Here is a 13518-nt window from a genome sequence, read left to right as displayed (position 1 = left end):
TGTTTTTTTTTTGTTTTTTGTTGGTTTTCCTATAAAGTAAAATGGATGCTGTAGTTTAACTAACTAGACCCTCACAACAAACCCGAGTGGAGTGCGAATTCCACACATGAACTTCTTGACAAGAAGAAATGTTAGCCAACATGTTTGTTTATACGGAAAATGAATGTCCTATTTTGGTCCAAAATTTCACGAGTAATGGTGGGCACTCCACGCCTTATTGGCTGTTGAGTTTGTCGCTCCTACTCGTCTATTGCAAAGTGAATAAGCGATTTATACTGAAACGGGTTGACCCGGTGTAGCAGAATCAGCCGAACAAAATATTCAGCTGGTTTCAGATGGGTCTCCTGTGAAGATCAAATTGCTACGCAAGTGAGTGTATTTGTCGAATTTCGTCCAGTTTAGGTTGACGGAAACTGGGATACTACGCCTATCTCATGAGCCCTAAGAAGGACGAAATCGGTCGTAAACTATCAATGATTTTCCGGCAACCTTGACTAATGTGGTACGTCCATACGGTTTATCCTTCTCCTCATTGGCGTTTTCACTTAGAAATTGATTACCTGCTTGTCTTATCGAGTGCAACAGTGGAATTTCCTTCTGCACCGTTTTCAGATTCTCTGCATTATACGCGCAATTCAGGCTCACGTTGATCGCTTCGTGTTTGAAGGGACTGAGATCGACTTGAACCCAAACTGTTACGTGTGTATTACGATGAATCCCGGGTACGCTGGACGTTCCGAACTTCCGGACAATCTGAAGGTATGCCAAGGTCACGGGCACATTACATTGTAGTACCGTCCGATTTTAAATAAACCAGGTTCTTTAGGTTTCATGTGCACAATATGAGGCCACTTATTAGCAGTTTTTCTATAGTGCACTAAAGCAGATGCCACGGCTTTTCGGGATGATGCTTTACCTACCAGAAGAATGAAGGTGAGGCATTCAGATTATAATTAACAACCACAGCTGTGACTTGAATCGGAACAGATTATCTGTGAGTCGGCTGGACTGATCTGTGATTACTTTAGTCGACTCATATGTCAAGATAAGACGTTTTGTTAAATTCCAATATGATCACGCTTTCTTTCCTCATTTTATGAAAGCCCGCATTAAAAGCCGTACTTAGGCCAGCCCATCCCAATACTCGGATATGCAATCTCCTGAATGTTCACTCTATGTTCCCAGAAGGCTACAAGAAAATAGTAAGAATACTAGCGCCTAGGGAGCACAAACGGTACATGCTCATCAGTTCTCAGCGGACATTGTGTGTAAAGGTGAAAGGTTAGTTTGATCAGTGATGCCCGAAAACAATGCCTGAAACTCGGACGGGATAATGAATGGCATCACTATCTCTTCACTCTTATTTCAGAGATAACACCTCGATCTTCTGTCAGATGCGGCTACCTAAACAGCCCTGCTTATATGCTGAAGCCATTAATTTGACTGTCACCCTTGCGTCGGCACAAGGGATACTCAACAACCAGACTGCCTGATACTGTCTGACGGAAACTGGCATCGTAAACTACTAAATTAACAGCCAGACTAAACAGCTGTGCAAATCAGGACGTGCTCCTTTGACCAACAGGTCACAGCTGCCAAGAAAAGACCGTAGGTTTACTGCCCCTATATCTGAAACATGAAGAATAAATGCGTCGTATGACCGGGCTTCTCAGGATCCGAACCCAGCTTAGTTGTGGCGATGCTCATCGCTTCGGGTCATCTGGGAGGATCGACTATTCAGATGAAACAAGGCCAACTGTTCGCCAATAATCAGGTTATATGGATAAGTTAAGTCACCCTAAGCTTCTCAGTAGTGCTCATCATCCCCTAGAGAGCAAAATGATTACTGCGTCCGAATGGATCAGTTTTCATTGTGAGATGCTCCTATTTGAAAAGTAGACAGAAGAGACCTAAGAAGTCCCCTGATGATAGCATCACTGTACATCTGTTTGTTCCCTGTGCACAGACTAGTCCTTCACTTGTTTATCTAGAATCCACATGCAAACTCATTAGAGGGACCGCTCACACCCCTAATTATTTACAGCACTTCGGATATTTTACTGACACAACATTTAGGGAGCTTAGATGTCACATTATAAACATAACAGAAGAATGGTAAATATCCAATACTCATTATACCTGACGCGCACCTTCACAGATTTTGAAATACAAACAGCTACCAGCTGTCTTGCTGTAAGAAACCTGATAACATCAGTGACACTAGCCATGGGAAGTAGTGTTGGTTTGCCGATAGAACTGCTCCGCAGGTTGATCCTATGATCATTTCAACCTTGCTCGCTTTTCTTCTTCCCCAATCAGATTCTCTTTCGTCCAGTAGCCATGATGGTCCCCGACTACGCGATGATTGGCGAGATTTCCCTCTACTCATACGGGTTCATGGATGCTCGCAGTTTGTCCGTAAAAATTGTGACTACCTACCGGTTGTGTTCTGAACAATTATCTTCACAGCCTCACTACGATTATGGCATGCGTGCGGTTAAAGCAGTTCTTTCTGCTGCTGGAAACTTGAAGCTGAAGTTTCCCGACGAGAACGAAAACATTTTGGTAAGCAGCCTGTGGATCGTTGTCCGAATCGTGGATCAAGAATTCAGGTATAACTGTTAACACTTACCCAATCATTCTTCTCAGTAGTAAGTAACCACTTTCCATTTTGTGACCACTATTAAATTGGCCCTGCATACTTGTTTCTTGAAGCCCTGGTGAGTCCCTATTCAGTCTTCAAAGGACGTGACCGAGGGTGACATTATGGTGAACCTTTATAAACAAGCTATGAATTAACTAGAGGAAAAAGCGGACACTGTCCTTTCCCGGAAAGAAATATTTTCACTAAATTATGTAACTATTCTGCCAGTGTATGGGGTTTTCTCCTGCGTAGTTGCTATATTCTGCCTGCTAGGCATAGTTTCTTTAGAAAAACTGCGTCAGCGGTGAAGCAACACAGCATGCGTTATGCAACAAGACGCTAACCACGTAGATTTTCTGCGGCTATGGATATCTTCAAGATTCAAACTGCTTACAACGCTTAATTTTTCCACGTAGGTAAAGTTGCTCTCAGCGGTTTTTAGTGAGGTCCATATTTTATTAGCATTCTACTGTTAATGGAACTTCTACCACTATTTGTGGTGTCCAGTGGACACGTCGATACTTATTGTATGTGCTAGTTATTCATGCAGTACTTCGTGTAATTTAACCGGTTCAAGGTTGGATAGTGTTACAGTCCCAGTCGTCACTTTCTGACTTTAGTGGGGGGAAACATTGGTGGAAAATAGTGTTGTCCTTTACGCAGATGTTTCTCCGATCAGCACCATGTGCACGTCATGCAGGTGGTATGGGGTGTGGTTTCACTCCACGGTTGCGTGGACGGCTTTTGATTGGGCTTTTGATTGATCATCAGCCTACTGGCCGGAGACTATCATTTTCGTTACCGTACTTTTTGGGGTCGCAAGTCTAAAGAGTATTTCACAAAACAGCACACATGTACCGATTTGCCGCTCGTGGCCGAACGGTTAAGTGATGGGGGCGAGATGGCTCAGATGGTTAGTTCCCGGATTTACTGACCGGAAGGTCCGTGGTTCGAGGCCGACCTCTGCTTCTCGACTTCCCCTTTCTCGGCTTGGCCAACCTGGAAGTATCCCAGCCCTTGTGCTTCCTTCGGAGTCATGGCAGTTAGGCACCGAAATGGTGCTACAGCTGGACGATTTCTACGGGTTCGACTTGTATGATTGAACACTACTCTGGAGAGGTCCAGGTTCGCTATGGGCTGACCAGGAGTGGTCAATCCAGAGATGGACAACCGTTCCTGTGGACAAATCCCAAGCTCTGATAATCATCCAGAACCGATGGTCAGAGTGCAACTGGGAGCAATGGGTTGAACAGAAGTACGGTGCTTTTAACGATTTTCTGTCCCTATGAAAAACAGCCCCTTGGGAGAGACAAGCTGTGCAAAGGGAGCAGTTCTAGTGAGTTCGTATAAAATGTCTCTCCGGGTTTACACAACAGTTACATGCTAGGTTTCCGACTGAGCCTACTACGACTGATTTGTGATACATTGCTACAAACCTAAAATTGAGGTCTATCATGATCACTTCCTAGGTTTATCCTTTATGTACAATCTTCAATATGGTGAATTCCAGCAGTATAAAGCTGTTATCTGAGTCATCCTAAACTTGTTTTGTTCATTAGTTCTGTTTTCCTATACACGCAACCTCTTGATCTCCCTCCAAAAATTTGCACAGCTTTTGCGCTCAATCCAAGATGTGAACTTGCCGAAATTTTTGGCCCACGATTTGCCCCTATTTCGTGGTATCATTTCCGACCTTTTCCCTGGCGTCGTGCTACCCGAAGCGGACTACACAGTTTTCTTGACTGAAGCAGAACAAGTTGCAAGGGAGCACAACCTTCAAGCAGTTCCATTCTTCAAGGAAAAGTTAATACAAACATACGAAATGATGATTGTACGGCACGGGTAAGTCACTGCAACCTTGACTCAATCAGCTCTATGATTGATGATATTCGTAAACTTTGAAGTTCGGTTTTTTCCGTGGAATAAACACGAGTCATATGGACGCATCCTGTGCTGTTTCTCTTTCTTCTGCCTCAATACCTCATTCTTTGCCAAATGTCATTCACAAGCCGATTTTCATCCACTTCAAAAACAAAAGTCTGCGTGAAGGCCCCCCAGAAATCTGTGCGCTTTTCCATAGGTCAACCACATGCCTGAAATACCTCTTTCACTCGAATGCTGGCGCAGTCAAGCCCTCAAGGCTTGACTGCATGTCCTACATTCCCCTTGTCCGTTTATGGAAACTGTAGCGGCTGGAACCAACGTGCCTATGGTACAGGTTTATAGCTGATAAATTGAATTCAGTTGAATTGAATCGAATAATCTGTTGGACTAACGGTAGCAGCTTCTGGAACAAAACAGTGAATTCCACGTAACTGATAGCAATACCGGTAATTTTGTGATACGATTTTACTTCGTCCGCTCTCCTTTAGGTTATAGCCAAACTCGGATGACTCTTCTACGTAATAGCTCAGCTGACCTAACTTTTGATGCAGATGACTAATTTCAAAGAATTGCTAAGTGGGCCAAACCCCGTGGTCCGAAACCACAGTGATCGTTGTTGCGAGACCTTCTGTAGAGAACGCGTAGGAAGAGATATAGCAAGAATAATCTCGAAAATGCAACAAAAGAAATTTCAAGGCTACATAACCTTCGAAAGCGAAAGCAACAAAGCATGGATTGCATCAAGCATCAGCCCAATTCACAAGCCTTTTTGTAGGACGTGAGAGAAAGATCAACTCAAAGGACGGCAACCTGATGATCCCTATGTCAATGTGAAAGACAAAATCGATTTGCAAATACCATTACGACGGAACTATCATCAAATTCGCAGGAAACGTTTTCGCTGGCCTTCTAATTAAGTGCCGCGCATCGGACCGAATCAAGGGTAATTCTATAGACCAAACGTTGATGTGTTTTCGAACATCACTTCACACTTAAGCAGTCCTTAGTTATTGCCTAACTGGCATTCACGCTGTCTTTGAGTCTGTGAACCAAGAATCACAGGTAAATTATGCTGGCAGACATTGATTTAACCAAGCCAATCAACTGAGTGTGACCCCAGTATGTTCACACCAAGCTTCATGTGCTTTTCTGCAGACTAACCTTTAGAAGTGAGTACGGAAACTAGTTCGTCACTGTTCAACGCTGCCACATCCTGGATCATACACCAAACACTGACTAGCTATTCTGGAGTCCAAATGAGTTCACATATGCAGGTAACCGACTTTGTATGTGCTGACGACAGAAGCTAGTCAGCAACATTGATCAGTTCGCTCCCAGAACTGAATTGGAAATCAACGTTGCAAGATTTAAAATCTTCTCATCTTTCACAGTTTCAAATCCTCAACTGCCGCAAGAAGAGGGTCGGATAGTTGCCTCTTAGTGGAAGGTATGCTACAGAGACAATTAGAATTCAAACTAAAATCTAAGGCCCGCATTTACCATTGTATCATTCGTCCACTTCTCCTGTAGTGTTAGGAGGCCCCAACCTTAGAAGCCCATGGTTGACTGATGCCCGATGTTTGTCATCAGTGATACTTCTGGAGGGTATTATCTATTACCTGTGATAGTCCTTTATCCAGTATTTCGAGCGTCCAACGGTTCTGTGGTACGGTGAAGCCGAGCACAGTAACCCAACTTTCCTGAAACCTGAATTCCTATCACATCCTACAGAAGTCACCCGCCGGACAAAAGAAAGGTTAGATTCCAGGATATTAGCCCAGGATACCTTAAGCCTACCGAGACCCTTAAACTTCACTAACCACCGATCAGACAGCCTTGGACCGAGGTCAGACTGTGCTCCCTGAATATATAGCACGAGGCAGTTGTACTTTTCGCACGCACTCACTTGTTTGTAACAAAGCTGTTGTGTCCCTTGTCGGCTCGTTTTTTTCGGCACTAGGCCCTAAAGCGGGGATAGAAGTCAGATACATCACAAGTGTTTTCAGCTTTGTCAGGATGTGACTTCCGATGTCGACCTGGTAAACGAGGCACGTCCATGCTCCGAAAAATTAAAGCTCACATCGATTAGTGGAGTATCCACCATGTTCAGGACGTGCACCAGTGCAACGCATTCGTATATGTATCGATTTAACTTCAGGCTACCGTGCTTGGGTTGTTGCAATCTAGGACACCAGTGTAAACGGTCATCCGTACATCGGAAGCAGATACCGATATAGTCTGGTTACTAGTGGAAGTTGAACTACCTGACTTCCAGTGGACTTCCTCCCTGAAAAATAGGCACTCTCAAAGCTGTTCATTATTCTACGGTATTTTTGTCTACGAGAAATCCAAATGGAGCCATTTCATTTCTCCTCCACCTTTATCTCTTCAGCTTCATGCTCGTCGGTGAGCCATTCGGATCGAAAACAACGGTGCTACATACTTTAGCTGAAGTGATGACGCGATTGAATGAAAGCGGTCATGAGGAGTACGAGAAGGTTCTCTTCAAAACAATCAATCCAAAATCTATCACAATGGGCCAACTTTTCGGTGAATTCGATCCAGTTTCACATGAGGTGAGTTCGATCTTTTTCGCTGTGGTTAAACTTTGCTAAGAAAGTCTGAACTTTGGTGGTAAATTTGCTAAACTTCCTATTACTAAGGGTCTGTTATTGAATTTTTAAAATGTCCAAGTTGCGGAACCTGTCAGGAAAGCTGTGTAGACGTAAGCAAGGGTCACCCTTCTCGCTGACTACTCACCAAAGAGGATCCACACCCCAAGGAGCCCGCTGACATTCGAGATAACTGAGAACCAACGCTATTTTTATCCATTTCAGTGGACCGATGGCGTCACCGCAAATACCTTTCGAGAATTCGCATCAAATGACACGCCGGACCGGAAGTGGGTGGTCTTTGATGGGCCAGTCGATACACTGTGGATTGAAAGTATGAATACCGTACTGGACGACAACAAAAAACTCTGCCTAATGTCTGGAGAAATCATCCAGATGTCACGAGTTATGAGTTTGATATTCGAAACCATGGATTTGTCTCAGGCTTCGGTAAGTCCCTTAAATGTGTTTCTGTATTACCACTGAAGAGTTGTCTAGTAGCAAACAAACTTTCATTTTTAGGCTGCGAACCAAGGAAAGTTGTCTGTCATCATTTGCCAACTTAGAAATGTTTTACGAAAACCCCTGGATGAGTCGAACTTAACTCAAGAATGGTTCCTGCCACACAGATCGACAGAACGTCTAGAACACAAGTACCCAGCTTATTCCTTCGTTTTTTACCAACACATTTCCTGGCAAGCATATCCGAAAGTAGAAGAGCATATGTGGGCACAACATCAGAGTCTTATGAGTCTACGCGAGCCGGTTTTTGCTCACCACAATGGGCAGATGGCTGATGATGTCATTGGGCTGACCACTAACCGTTTGCAACAACGTTACCAGTCCTGGAGGACGAACTGTTCATTTACACCCGAATGGCTTTCGTTTTACCGGTCCTCCGCTTAGTTTCTTCTATGATATAATGCGGAACAATAAAATATCTTTACGAAAGTCTGCCGCGTGTGGAATAGCACTGTAGTGAGCCGAAGAAATGAACTTTGAGAAGCACCAAATGTTCATTTGAACAGAAATGTGGGTACATAAAAAACGTCAAAAGCTGGGGAAATCATAATAAACACAAGTGAAGGCCAGTACAGAGACGGATTCAAATAGTACTACATCAGGGACATTACTCCGCGTATACATCCGATAAATTGTATCACATACCAATATCAGTACTGTGATGCTTAGGTTTTTTCACTATTATCCGAAACCTATGAGATTCACATATCTGCACTGCAGGAAATTTTGATAAAACAATCTAGTCTCCTCAACCACGCTCGTTAGAATATCTTCATTGCACTAAAGGATCTAAACGAATTGACTCCCATGGCACCTAACCAACGTCGTCTAACTGTGCAGACAGAAAAAAACAGAAGTACCACGAGGGGTTAAGTATTCGTCCGAACGCCAGCACAGCGTGTACATAATGATAAAAGTACTTCTCGTACGTTCTGGTATCAGCAGTAGCCAAGTGGGAGATTTTTTCCCATATTTATTCATCCGGTGCCTACAGATCAAAAGATCAAGGTAGGTCCGTTGCAAAAACAACAGATTTTCACATAATGAGGTCTGGACTTGAGGGCGTGGTGTGCTCTGATGACTAACTGTTAACCAACTAAACTTTGGTCATAGTTTTCGTCGAATTGCTGATCCGGTAATCATACGTACACAACCAGCCCTAATGTGGCAAGATAACAAGAGGCACCGAGCACAAGTCTTTAGCAGCAGGTCGTATCGCCTCCGCTGCACTCTGGACCTAATCATTGTTGACGGTTCAGTGGCCATGTGGAAAATGATGCCCTGAGTCCATAAGGCTTGCTATGTGAGTTTTGCCTGCACTCTGGACCTAATCATTGTTGACGGTTCAGTGGCCATGTGGAAAATGATGCCCTGAGTCCATAAGGTTTGCTATGGTGAGTTTTGCTTGTCACCTAGCCAATCGAGAGGCGCTTTGCTTACGCAAAGTTCCTGTCGTTATACCGAGCTGATGCGTTTTACAAGAAGAAACAAATCTTGGCACGCAAAACGATGGGCAAGGAAGTTGATCTTCCAAGCCTCACTGACCGGCAAAATTTAAACGTAGTTCTTGGAAAAGTTTGGTAACCATCGCCAGATTTATTGTTGGGCAACTTTTCGCTTTTGACACAAAAGCTTCGTCACTCTGAGTGACTAAGTTACGAGATTTAAGGTAGAAGAAGCAATCAGCTAAGTCTAGCTCAATCTGTGTTAGGTGTCAGCCGAGGATGTGCCAGGGTGGGTGGTCAAGTGTTAGGCCAAGGGGAACCTACATGGATTTGGGTCCAGCCTAGGGTTCTTCTGTTTGGTTCATAAGATGATCCATCTTGATTGTCGTTTGCACTTTTCGTCCGGCTGTGTGGATGAGTTAGTGCTACGATGGTTGTGTAAGGAAGAAGGATTCAGTGAACTTTGGTCGAAATGGGATTTGCAACCTCCCCTGTTTTTCCTAATGATTTCACGTGTATTGACAACCACACACAGTCACGTGTCAACTCGGCTTATCTAAGACCGCTTTCCATACGCTCGCCAGTTCCACACCCTCGATTCTGTCCACGCTGTGATGCTTGATAATTTCCACCGCCTCGGCTATCAGCCGCTTTGGTGTGAATCCCAGTCCCCGTGGAAGTTTTGTGTCCAAAGCGAAACGTTGCCCAGCAATAAATCTGCTGACTGTTACCAAACTTGTCCAAAAACGCTAACTACCCAGTCGGTTCCAAGCATTTTTCAAATGACGTTCGTTCGCGAACACTGTACACCTAAACGGTACATTTAGTTTAGCTTGGCTCCATGGCAGGAGGAACTTCATGGCGCACTCGCATTGATAACATCCCAGAACGCGATCATGCATGCTATTGTCTGATGAATAGTAAGACGATATTCATCTTCTCCTGGAAATATGTCGATTGTGCGGATCTTCCACGTCCAGAAGTTATACGATGGACGAATCACTTGTTGAATTGACTGTCATACACTTACCTAGAAACCGTTTCGTTCTTTCTTTGTAACTGAAACAAACTTTTTTGCTTCAAATAATGATGTAGTGGTTGACGTTTTGTCCGCCAAGTTGAAGTCCAGCTGCCATGTTCGGCGAACAAACCAGCAACCAAGCAGCGCAACCGATCCACTCATATTTCGCAACATTGTCGGCATGCAGTGGCACCATTCTGATATTTGTTCTTTTTACTGTTCACTATTCATAGCCTGCTACAGTTTCCCGTTGCGGCATGATATACATGGAGCCGATGTCCCTTGGCTGGCGGCCGCTTGCCCGTTCCTGGCTCAACAGTCTTCCCCAAGTCTTGGTGGCCGGTGATGGTCGAGAAACGATCAATGCTTTACTGGACTGGCTTATCGACCCATGCTTAGAATTCATACGTCTCAACTGTCGATCCATGGTGTCCACACGTCAGGCTAATCTGGTCACTTCATGTCTGGGGTTTGTGAACATGTTAATTGACGTACACGCGCAACAAGAAGACGCATCAGAAAATCGTTACCTCCGTCTTTGGACGTGCACCGCCTTCATATTTGGGGTCGTTTGGGGTTTGGGCGGATGCTTGGACCTGAGTGGCCGTCAAAGGTTTGACCAATTTCTACGAGCTGTGATGCTAGGTCAAGATGAGCGTTATCCAGTGCCGAAAGAACTGGGACCCCGGATCGAATTCCCTATGCCAGAGGGCGGTCTGGTCTACGACTATTATTACGAGGTCAGCTTGTACTTACAGCACTGTAGTAAAAAAATAAATTTCCAATAAATTCACGATTTTCATTATGTCCCTATCTCCATACGTATGTTTCACCTAGTAGCTGCTTTTTTGATTGAACATCTCTATTTGAAACTTCTTATAACGTGTAGGTCCTACAGTCGAGTTGAGATCAGAATTACATGCTGACCAGTTTACTCAATCGCAGCAACGGTCCGACTCAGTTGCTTTTTGACGTATCCTATTACCTTTTCTAGCAATGGTTACTCTTTCAGTATCAAGATGTGTGCATCAGGATCATGGATACTCACCAATACTTCTAATTTGGTTGTTCCACAAAGTGATTAGGGAATCCCAGACCAGCTGCTTCCGACTGAGACCGGTCTCTTCTGCACAAGTGTCATTTCCGTAGTTATTTTAGTACTGACATTGTTAAAGCTCTGAGAATGATAACTGTTTAAGTTAAGTAGAAGTAAACCTGAAGCCACTTAAGCCGGTTACTGCTATTTATCTCACCCTACCCCGCAGCTCTTCTCATTCGAATGGAGCGCTGAGTAAATGCGTTGAAGTCAAGTACTGCCGTTTTTTGTCTGATACAACTCTCATTGAGTTTGAAGCCGTCTAGGCATGTACAACACTGCAATACTAAACGACATGACTGACTCTGGAGTGAATGTCCCATTGTTGGACGAATTATTGTTAATGTTACGGCTCATTGTTATGACTTAGGATGGTCCAACGGGACAAGACAGCAGATCGTGTCTTTCGTGTCGCCAACCGCCTCACCGCATAACTATCTCCCAGTAACCAGATTTCAATCCGCAGGCAGTTACTGGCTTGATCAGCAAACAAAAGTAAAAAGATCCGCTTCTTCAACAGGATTGGGTGATGGCCTTAAAACTGAGGCAAAAAGTATCGGCCAGAATGCTATCCATACTTTTGTCAAAAGTATGACCTAGCGACTTACAGAGTTTTCATGGGAAATGGCTAAAAGATACCATGAAGGCCTACCTCGACTGCACGGCCCAATAAATCCAAGACCCCCATTTGCCACTTTCTGGCGGTTTCAAGTCCATTCCTCACTGCATTATTCTTTAATTCTGGGTTTATTTTGTGATTGTACGCATCATTCGGTAACCCGTTTCATTTCTACAGTTTTATAGTTTCCTTGAGAGGTTTGGTTGCCTAGATTCAATGTAACGATCTGTAGTCGATGTCGCATCCGGATCATCAATGCTGAGCGCAGTTTTCAGTTGCCCTTAATAACTTCTCAGAGATAAAATGCAGCCTTTTCTCGATTAATCCCACAGTTGAACTAGGCCATTCGAGGAAAATGTGTATGATAGGTGGAGTTTCCTGGGCGAACCACTCCACATATTGTTTCTCTCCATTTCACTCCCCCTCCGCACACACCTTACAGTACAAAAGTCGCGGGTCATGGAAACACTGGAATGAACGCAACAAAAACATTGACCTCTCAACCAACCGAAATATTCGCGAAATGATTGTTCCAACAATGGATACGGCTCGTTATAAGTATATCATCCAACTTTGTTTAGACAATGGTCGTCGTCTCATGTTTATTGGACCAACCGGTACAGGGAAATCCGCATACGTACAAGAAAAACTGATGCGTGAGCTGGACACCGAAAAATTCGTGGCCTATTTCATGAACTTTTCTGCTCAGACAAGTGCGAATCAGACACAAGTGAGTTTTCTCTTTCTTCTCATCTTGTTAGTCAGTGAACGATTCATATTGTTCACTATGGGATACCGACCGTATTTCAATGTAAGACATGAGTGCTGTTCGTTGCTGTTGCAGTTTTACGTGTAAATTTCCAACTTCTCTCGTGCGTTGGTTTGATTGGATTCACTCGGCCTGTTGAGTCCGAAGGCACATAGTGCACAAGCGGATCGCAGCCCCAATTCAGCTCGAAGCAATCTGAAAAACAAACGCTTCCTATGGATTAGATTTAGGTTTTGTGTGTTGCGAATCAACTGGGTTAGTCTAAAATGGTGGTTATTCTCCGAAAGTAAGTAAGATTTGATCAGCGATTGATTCCGCCTTGAGGAAAAACTATACGCAACGACAAATTTTCAGTAAAGGCAAGCTAATGTGATGTGATCATAGGGATAGACGCATGAAAACATAGGCACTCATTCTCTTGCCGTTAACGGTTAGATAGTGGTACCATAGTACATGGACTAGAGAGCACTCACGTACCCTTATGCTGTGAGAGCTCGAGACAGCTCAGTGGTTAGGGCATGAGCCTACTGACCAGAGGGTCCGCAATTAGAAAGCAACCACTGCATCTTGATTACCGCTGTCAAGGTTTGGGTAACCTAGCAGCATCTCAACCCTCGTGTTTTTTCCCGGTTGCATAGCTGATAGGGGTGACAAGATAGCTGTCATGGATCTGCAGCCGTACAAGTGGGTGGATTGTAAATAAAGCATGTCAATTTCACTTCCTCATCTAAGCAACTTGGTAACATCATTGTTGCATGTGACCGGTCTGTTTGTTGCGCATGTTTCAGAATCAGTATGTCATCCTCTAACAGTAGTCTAATACTAGTCTACAAAACACTCGTTTAAGAAAAGCGTCTAGGCGTTTGCTGGTTACACACCTAGTTTAATACATTGGCTGCTACCTAA

At 44.0% G+C, this 13518-nt stretch overlaps 2 protein-coding genes across 2 annotated transcripts in view; one reads left to right on the top strand and one right to left on the bottom strand.

Annotated features, from left to right (window-relative positions):
- The window catches only part of T265_06797 (hypothetical protein), a gene marked incomplete at both ends in the record, with an annotated part of 99192 nt that overhangs the window by 34412 nt on the left and 51262 nt on the right, over nt 1-13518 (top strand). Inside the window, 7 exons of the mRNA XM_009172162.1 lie at nt 613-759; nt 2320-2565; nt 4257-4486; nt 6921-7104; nt 7366-7590; nt 10362-10868; nt 12286-12573. Of these exons, the coding sequence (XP_009170426.1) occupies nt 613-759; nt 2320-2565; nt 4257-4486; nt 6921-7104; nt 7366-7590; nt 10362-10868; nt 12286-12573 (1827 nt within the window). The remainder of the gene's footprint in view (nt 1-612; nt 760-2319; nt 2566-4256; nt 4487-6920; nt 7105-7365; nt 7591-10361; nt 10869-12285; nt 12574-13518) is intronic.
- Nucleotides 1-13518, bottom strand: part of T265_06798 (hypothetical protein) — a gene marked incomplete at both ends in the record, with an annotated part of 79632 nt that overhangs the window by 35984 nt on the left and 30130 nt on the right. Inside the window, one exon of the mRNA XM_009172163.1 lies at nt 6435-6491. Within this exon, the coding sequence (XP_009170427.1) occupies nt 6435-6491 (57 nt within the window). The remainder of the gene's footprint in view (nt 1-6434; nt 6492-13518) is intronic.

Source organism: Opisthorchis viverrini (assembly GCF_000715545.1).
Source record: "Opisthorchis viverrini unplaced genomic scaffold opera_v5_147, whole genome shotgun sequence".
Taxonomy (NCBI): Eukaryota; Metazoa; Platyhelminthes; class Trematoda; order Opisthorchiida; family Opisthorchiidae; genus Opisthorchis; species Opisthorchis viverrini.
The sequence above is the reverse complement of the archived record's forward strand: the minus strand, read 5'-3'. Positions and strand labels throughout refer to the sequence as shown.